General features: G+C 38.4%; 1 protein-coding gene across 1 annotated transcript; it reads left to right on the top strand.

Moving 5' to 3' along the window:
• Positions 1 to 104: 104 nt before the first annotated feature.
• On the top strand, positions 105 to 6,997 carry LOC137295515 (U3 small nucleolar ribonucleoprotein protein IMP4-like). Its single transcript, XM_067826882.1, has 9 exons — positions 105 to 211; positions 317 to 425; positions 1,136 to 1,219; positions 1,691 to 1,800; positions 2,171 to 2,303; positions 3,232 to 3,386; positions 3,879 to 3,973; positions 5,202 to 5,272; positions 6,281 to 6,997. The coding sequence occupies exons 1-9, from the start codon at positions 209 to 211 to the stop codon at positions 6,391 to 6,393; spliced, it is 873 nt and encodes a 290-aa protein (XP_067682983.1). The 5' UTR covers positions 105 to 208; the 3' UTR covers positions 6,394 to 6,997.
• The last annotated feature ends 1,902 nt before the right edge of the window (positions 6,998 to 8,899 follow it).

Below are 8,899 nucleotides of genomic sequence, written 5' to 3' on the forward strand. Positions count from 1 at the left end.
GTGGGTATATCAATCAATGACTACGTCGAAATGTGGATAATTAGAAAATATCAAGTTAGTGTAAAACAAGAGGTGAAATAGGAGTTTATCGAGTATTAAAAAGTTACTTCCGGTTCCATAAATTCTAAGCTTCCGGTTGTACAGACCACACGTGGGTCAAGTGGTGAATGTAATATAAACAAGCTGAGCAGTAACCAAGCGAAATAAGATGGTTTGTTTCATTTTTGTTTATCAGGGCAATGTTTCATCAGTAGCATATTTAAAGGCTGCATAAGCTATTTAAGTATCTTCGGACTAAACCTTCTTGACATTTCAGTTGAGGAGGCAAGCCAGACTTCGGAGAGAATACATTTACAGAAAATCCATCGAAGAAAGGGAAAGAACTATCCATGAGAAGAAGCAGAAAATAAAACAGTCTCTAGAAGGTACGAGTTTGTCACATTTTGGGGCGAGAACGCAGACTGCCCAGCTTTTATAGGGCTGCACTGGTTCAGTGGTTGAGGTTAAAGTCTTGCACCACCGTTCTTGTGGGGAACAGGTCAAACTGAGAGAATTATTTATTTATTCATTAACCTGTGCTGTGCTGTCTCCATGCTTTCTTGCACACCTGGCTGTCCCTTTCTCCGCACTCCTCCCTAGTAATAAACAGTGAACTGTGTCAATATGTTAATGATAGTTTGTTCAACAAATTTTATATTAAGGAAAACGTTTCTGCGAAGAAAACCTTACAGAGTTGGTATAATGTTAGATTATGATCAGCATTTCATTGAGAATGTTATGTTTATTAGTTTTCGAGCTAGACTGCAATTCATTGGTCTGCTTTTGAGCCAAACAGACTATAGAATGTGACCATTACGATATATAGTGAGCAAGGGGATAGTGATAATGAATATTTGAGGAGATTCTTTTTGCATTGAAGATCAATCACACAATCCCATAAAGTATCCCAAACCTACTCAGAATGCAATAAGTGCTTTTCTCTCTACATAATGTCTTTCATTGAGAGTAGTGTATTTAAAATGATAGACCATGTCACAAGCATGCTCAGTGTAAGGGAGGTAAATCTGCAGGTCCTGTTGGCACTGGTACATGTGTTTGACAAGTTTGCAGATATCCAGAATGTTTTCATTTTCAGAAAATAAAACTGTTCCGGTTGACTTGAGGAAAGATGCAGTGTACTTGGAAAAGACGCTTGACTGGGAAGGTGATGGAGCTGATGGTATGTAGCAAACACCTCCATGTTGATTGATGAGATGTTTGGTAAGTATTATAAATAAAGTTGTACCTCACGATGTCAGAGCCGGGATTGTCTGGGTTAGATTCAGTCTTTAGCAACCCATGCTTGTAGTAAAAGACAACTGACTGGATTGGGTGGTCAGTCTTGCTGACTTTGTTGGCACATGTCATTGTATCCCATTTGTGTAGGTAGATGCTCATGCTGTTGACCACTGGATTATCTGGTCCAGACTTGATTATTTACAGGTAGTGCCCATATAACTGGAATATTGCAGAGTGTGGCAAACAAACACAATCATAATGTCATTATCTATCAGTCAAGATTGTAACAATGTTTGTATTCATTTCACAATGAAACTATTAGAACATGGTCCTGTTCTGCACAGCCATTGTAGCACTATGGCGATTGTGTTGATATATCTTCACAATGGTGAGATCTCTGTGTGGTGTTCAGGCTTGACGACGCATGTTGATGACGAGTACAAGTGGGCTGGCGTGGAGGACCCCAAGATCATGATCACAACGGCCAGAGACCCCAGCTCAAAACTGAAACAGTTTGCAAAGGTTAGCTAGAATAAAGTGTATAGTCATGAATGAGTGATACATGTGAAGGAAGTGGGTGAAAATTGTGACACATGAGACCAGTTTTATGTTCTTTTGTTTACAGTTGTTGACCATCAACAGTTTTAGTCCATAACTAGGAAATTAATGTAAATGAAGAGAGATTTCCTTTGAAATTTGTGAATAATTATACATGAAGTGTTACGAATGTTTGTTTCATCGTTCAGCCTTTGGCGTAACCTGTTTTATGTTGTAGATAGATAAAAGTCAGGTGAAGTTTTCAACACAGCCATTGTTGCTTAACACCACACAGTGTTGTTATAATTTCAATAAAGATCATATTGTCAGTGCATCTTCTTCAATGACATTTCAGGAAATCAAGCTGCTGTTTCCCAACAGCCAAAGAATCAATCGTGGTAATTATGAGATGAAGCAGCTTGTCGAAGCATGCCGAGCCAACGATGTCACAGACCTGATCATGGTACAAGAGCACAGGGGGAAGCCAGGTGAGTAATCTTCTTGATGTCCTCATGAAAGGAAAAACACTTGAACAACACTTATGTACTCTTTGAGTGCAGCCTTAGGCTCTAGTCCAGTTGTTTTGTCATTAGGATGACATGTAGTTTGACTGCGTCACTTTGATTTTCTGTCAGTGATGCAGTTTATGCAACAGTGCTGCTTACCTTAGATATCAAGGACAACATGCCATGTAGCGATCATAGAGCTAAGGTGCTCATTACTCCCATGGTTGAACACAAACTTACGACAATCGTAGTGCTTCAATTACTTTTGGAACAGACCCAAGGTCCTTATTCCATTCAGTAGTGCTTGAGCTAACATAAGTCTGAATTACAATTACATGAGCACTGTGATCAATTTTTGGTTTGAGCCCAAGTCTGTCGGTTCATGACCTTCAGTTGAAAGTGAATGTACAGCCTCTCTAAGAAAACATTAGCCTTGACTAGCATAGCCGGACAAAGCTGTGTACACATTCACAAACATGCATGACATGTAGTCTGAGTGTATCACTGAGCTACTGTTGATAATACAGTTCATGCAATGAACATAGAGCTAACGTGATCGTTACTACCATGATGTAGCACTTCTATTGCTAGCGATACTGGACTCAGGTTCCTCTTCCATACAGTAGTGCTATAAGTCTGAGTTGCGATTACATTAGCACTATGATTACTTTGTGGATGGAGCCCAAGCCTGTTGGTTCATGACCATCACTAGAAAGTGAATGTAAAAACAGCCTTAGTCCTGACAAGCTGAAGCAGACACACCGACGTGTGCACACAGTGACACACTAGCACATGTACATTACTGTAACTTAATGTAAGTTGGAAGAGCAACAACATGGACTCTGACAACAACCCCAATTTCTGCACCTCATGTATGTATTGTGGAAATGTCATTGATTGTTGATTTCAGATGGCCTAGTGGTGTGTCACCTGCCATATGGGCCGACAGCCTACTTCACCCTCTCCAATGTGATCATGAGACATGACATTCCTGACGTTGGGACGATGTCCGAGGCATACCCACATCTTATCTTCCACAACTTTACATCAAAGTTAGGGAAAAGGGTAGGCATTGATTCAAAACTTGCTCTGGGTTTTAATTCATCACATAAGTTTGTGGTACTCTGTTATTAATCCGATATCTGTCTGTTTCTCACTGAGACCTAGGTTAGAAGTGATCTTCAGTAACCGATGCATGTTGTATGAGACAACAAGCGGAATCGTGTGGTCAGACTTGGTTGACATTTCTTCATCTACTGATTGTGTAGATTTATGCGCATGATGTCAATCATTGGATTGTTAGGTATAGATTCGATTATTTACAGGCTGCTGTCATGTAGATAGAATATTGCTGAGTGCTGTGATCCAACCTGATCCATCATGTGAACAGTAACCTCTCCCCTTTTTCATGTTCTCATGCAAAGTAGTGATCAGAAATTTGTAACAAAGGGTGGTTATTTTAATGAAAAGTTGAAATTGATAACATATGAGTAATTAGCAAATATAAATATAAGATTGAATGTTATCATAATCATGTGCAATTCCCCACTGTTACAGGTACAAAACATATTGAAATATTTGTTTCCTGTGCCAAAGGAAGACAGCAAGCGAGTTGTTACATTTGCTAATGAGGAGGATTATGTTTCATTTAGGTGAGCATGAGTGTGTTGAGTGTGTTCAGCAAGTTAACTGTATTCCATTTCAGTTGTTCTGTACAGAGCATTACTTGTCTGAAGAATGTTGTTATCCCCCTGGCATGTAATGTGGGGGGGATATAGTCGACGCTTCGCCTGTCCGTTCGTCCCCCGTGCGTCCGTAATCATTTTGTTTCCGGAGCATAACTCAGAAACCGTTCAATATTTTTAGACCAAACTTGATAGATATAGTAATCTCAGCATATGGTTGTGCCATTTGCTATTTACAGATTTTGGCATTTATATTTTTTTTGTTTTTCCATGGAACATTTTGGTGTTAGTCTTATGGTAGGGTGGTCTTCATTTCCGGAGCAGAACTCTAAAACTGTTCAATATTTTTCTGCAGAACCTGGTAGATATATTAGTCAGAACCTGAAGTAGTGCCTTTTGGTATTTACAGGTTTTTGTGATTTATTATTTCTTGGTTTCCAAGGAAATGTTTCAGACATAGTCTCAAAATGGAGGGATTGGCTTTGTTTCCGGAGCAGAACTCAAAAACCATTCAATATTTTTCTGCAAAACGTGGTAGATACATCAATCTGAACCTATAGTGCTTGGCAGATATATGAGACAGATCTTGCAATTGTGACTTTGCTGTTTACAGGTATATGGCGTTTATAATTTTCATGAATTCCATGGAAACAATTCAAAGTTAGTCTAAAAAACAATGAGTAACTCTCAGATTATCTGTCCTTTCAAACATGTGGGGCCTGGGGGATATGTCATCTTCTGATGACTCTAGTTTCATTTTGTTAACAGTTTTTCTGTTGAAATCTTTCTTCAGCTTGATTTTCTCCATTTTTTGTGGCTAAAAGATGAAGATGATACTTGATGTTCCCCTGTGTGGTGACCACAACTGTTTATTGGTTGGCTATGTGTCCCTCTTATTCATTGTGTTGCTGTTCACATGTGTCCCTCTTAATTCATTGTGTTGATGTTCACATGTGTCCCTCTTAATTCATTGTGTTGATATTCACATGTGTCTTCACTGATTAATTTTAAGGGAGAAAGGTCCTTTAAGTTTGCTGCTTTTATTTGCAACATGTATAGTTAAAATCTAAGCATTCTCTGGGCTATTTGCTTTTGTGCTTAATTCTACAGCTGTGTGAAACCCAAGACTTGGGACTTAAGGAATCAGAATTAAAAGGAGAGGATGTGCTTTTGACGTCTGTGTTTCAAATTTCAGACACCATGTGTACAAATATATTGACAGAGAACTTGAACTTAAAGAAGTTGGACCAAGGTTTGAAATGAAAAGTGAGTACTGTTATGTTTGTGTGTTGGCTGATCATCTGACTTCCAGTATCAGTGTTTTATAAATGAAGTGAAAGAATAAGAATGGCCCACAATTTCTGTGTGAGTGAGTGAGTTTAGTTTTACGCCGCACTCAGCAATATTTTAGCAATATGGTGGTGGTTTGTAAATAAACGAGTCTGGACCAGACAATCAACAACATGAGCATCGATCTGCACAGTTGGGAACCGATGACCCCAGTTCCATTCTCCATACGAGCACAATTTCTGGTGTTCACCACCTTTTTATTGCTGGCATTTAATGCTGAAAGTGGTATTAAACCATACTTATTGGTAGAAAACACCACTGAACTTGACTTAAGAAGCGATGATGGTCCCTGTGTCAATTTATTACATTATACATTTGGATTATCAACATTAATACAAATAGGAGCAATGTTTCAGCATACATTCTACCTATGTATCAAGCCAATGAATATGGATAAGAAACTTAGTGCAAGTTTGTGGTGGATTGTATTTGAATCTTTGGGCTTGCATGACTGTCCCTAGTATCACTGGAATTTCCTGGATGATTTTGAAAGTCCAAATGAGTTTAATCTTAAATGTTAGCCAGTGCTAGTTGGGGGTCGTTCATTGTGCTGATGATTAAATTATTCAAACTGTTTATTTGGGAATAGGAGTATTTCACACCGCCTTTGGCAATATGGTATTTGAACAGTATTGTGGCAAGGGACACCAGAAATGGGATTCACACTTTGACTGGGGGAATTGAACCAGGACTTTGGCGCCATGAGTGATTGACTTAACTACTAACCCTGGTGTAGGAAGTGGAATATAGGTTCAACTGACCTTAGTCATCTTCGTGACATATTGCAAGGCAGTCCACAGTGCTCTCTTTCGGGGCTTGTGGGAGTATTCCATCTAGTTGATAGTTTTTGTTTGATATGGCAAACTAGATAAAAACACAATGCCTTTCCCAATTTTAATTGGTACTTTCCAAATTTAATTCCAGTATACCAGATAATCTTGGGCACCCTTGAAACAGCCGACACAGCAGACGTGGAATGGGTGTACCGGCCATATATGAACACTGCCAAGAAACGCAAGGTCCTCAGCATTGAGTGAAAGAGTGTCATGCTATCCTTAAGATTCCCTGCTGACATAGACTGAAGGAAACCATGAGTGCAGTCACAGAGGGAACTCCCTGCCCATCATTGTACTGGCAAGGGGAGGTAACTCTAATCATTCACAATGACTGCTATAAGGGACAGCCTAGAAGCAGGAGCTTCTTCGTGTGATGAACTTCATGCAAAGTATAAATCTGGAAAGAATTACAAGCTGAGTTCTGTGGAAGTGTACTAGTGTCACGTTGTAGTTATGTTACACCACTTCTATAAATCTAGCGTTCCTTTCATTTATATACAGCTTGCATCTGAACACAGTATCATGGTCTCAGTATGGATACACACGACTGTAACATCACATATAGTGATGAAAGCATCTTTGATGTAGATAATGATTGTTTAGATGGTGGCATGAATATACTTTCATGGAATTCAGAATGGTCAGATTCTGAAAGGCTGTGAGACAACAACAACAAGTACAACACATGCAAAGAAAATTTATTGCACAGCAATGCTTTCTTGACAAACAAATCAGAGCATCAGAGGAGATATCTCAATCTGTTCACAACCAAATCCTTCAAAAATAAAATGCACAAACAGCCTCACGTCAGTGTTTTCAGTTAAAAATATTCTTGTTCTCGCTCTGAAGGCTCCAGAATACTGCCAGATGACATCAGTCCGAATACACGTCATCAGTCCCTACATTGTAGACAGCAACACACAGCGCATATGTACAAGAAATTAAACAAGATGACTGTAAATGTTAAAACAGTCCATACAATTTCTGTCTTGTTCTACTGCTATGCTTAATTCTGAGCAGACAATATGTTATATACAGAATTACTATTGAATAATAACTTGACTATGAATGAATAGTTGGGAAGTTACACAACCCAGAGTCGGTGCCAAAATGACCATAGAGATATGACTGTCCTCAGTCAGTGTGAAAGAATGGGAATGATTACAACTCCTATTCTTCAACAGCAACTTACAACTCTATGACGGCTTTGGTGAATGGGGTCACATGTCTGTTCAACTAACTGATCTTAGCAAAGGTGATTTAATATCTATACATTAATTGACCTTAACCTAAGCACGATTATCGTATGCACAAAGACCATTTTGAATCTTGATAGACTTAGTAAAGAAGACACAAGGCTGAAGACACACTAATAACCATCACTGCTGATACAATACGAAATGATAAATAACAAAATTAACTTACAATTAACTGATTTAATTAAGTGATAAATTATATACAGAAATAAAAAGGTACATTGTCACCTTTGAAGCACTTGAAATATGACTAGACAATTTCATTAACTATTTGCAGCTGAATTACAGTAGTCTGTTCAAGTCTGGATGAGCGAAACCAATGGTTGACACATTACACTGACAGATCTTGATGGTGGGCTCAGTAGACCAAGTTTTGATCTGACATCACACTGGGTAGAAGACAACACTCACTTGGTCCTGCATTCAAACCACCTGTAGGGTGGATCAGTGGGTGAATCAGTTGGACTTCATGTCATTTTGAACAGTGTTTCAGTTGTCACATCTGCGATAAAGAAGGATTTGCTTGTTTGTTTCATGCTGCACTCAGCAATATTGCAGCTACAAGACAGCAGTCTGTAAATGATCAAGTCTGGAGGAAACAATCAGGTGATTGACATCATAAACATCAATTTATGCAATTACAATATTACATGCTACAACCAAGCCTGCAATTCTGACTGTCTGATCCCAAAACATAATTGAACTGATAGCTGATTGAAGCCATCATCACATGGTTGTTGCTGTTAAAGCTAGTCTTCTCCCTAACATACATCTTTCCAATATCATAGATAAAACCTGATAAATCTACACAATCCTTAGTCAATCAATTTAAGCTGCAGTCAGCAACATTCAACCTATATCACAGCAACCGGGAATAATTGAATCAACGTGAGACACATGAGTTGTTGAATGAGCATGATCCAATGGCTTCCAAGATCTGACAGGACAACTACAAGATGCTGAATCTGATCATCCAACCCAAACTTTTTGCCTCTTATGACAGGTAACAGTACCTGTGTATATTTTAAATACTATCATTAAGACAAAGGAATTGGCATAGCTTGAGATAGAGTATGAAATAAATTCATATTTGACATACATAACACGTAATCACTGTAAATGCTTATAACTATTAGCACAATAAATGCCAAGCTTTTGCTATGGGTGAAAGCAAATTACATACATATATAACATATGACATTCAATTTGTTCAACATTAAACACCAATACATTTGAACTTATTCTGAAGTCAAGAGGTCCATCATAATTGAAAACCAGGTTCTACACATACTATTCTGTTAGAATTCATCCAGAGTTTCAAACTAAGTGGCATGGTCAGGCAATTTGAGAAAATTTGAATTTTGCAAATGAATATTTTCTCATTTTCAGAGAAATTTTAATGCATTTATTCACCATGATGATGTAAAACTGAGCCTCTTCCTTCCCCTTAA

The sequence above is a fragment of the Haliotis asinina genome, chromosome 9, assembly GCF_037392515.1.
Source record: "Haliotis asinina isolate JCU_RB_2024 chromosome 9, JCU_Hal_asi_v2, whole genome shotgun sequence".
NCBI lineage: Eukaryota > Metazoa > Mollusca > Gastropoda > Lepetellida > Haliotidae > Haliotis > Haliotis asinina.

Coding starts and splice junctions, on each gene's coding strand:
- LOC137295515 (XM_067826882.1), top strand. Junction 1,220..1,690: donor GGAAGGTGATGGAGCTGATG/GTATGTAGCAAA, acceptor TGTGGTGTTCAG/GCTTGACGACGCATGTTGAT. Junction 2,304..3,231: donor AGAGCACAGGGGGAAGCCAG/GTGAGTAATCTT, acceptor TGTTGATTTCAG/ATGGCCTAGTGGTGTGTCAC.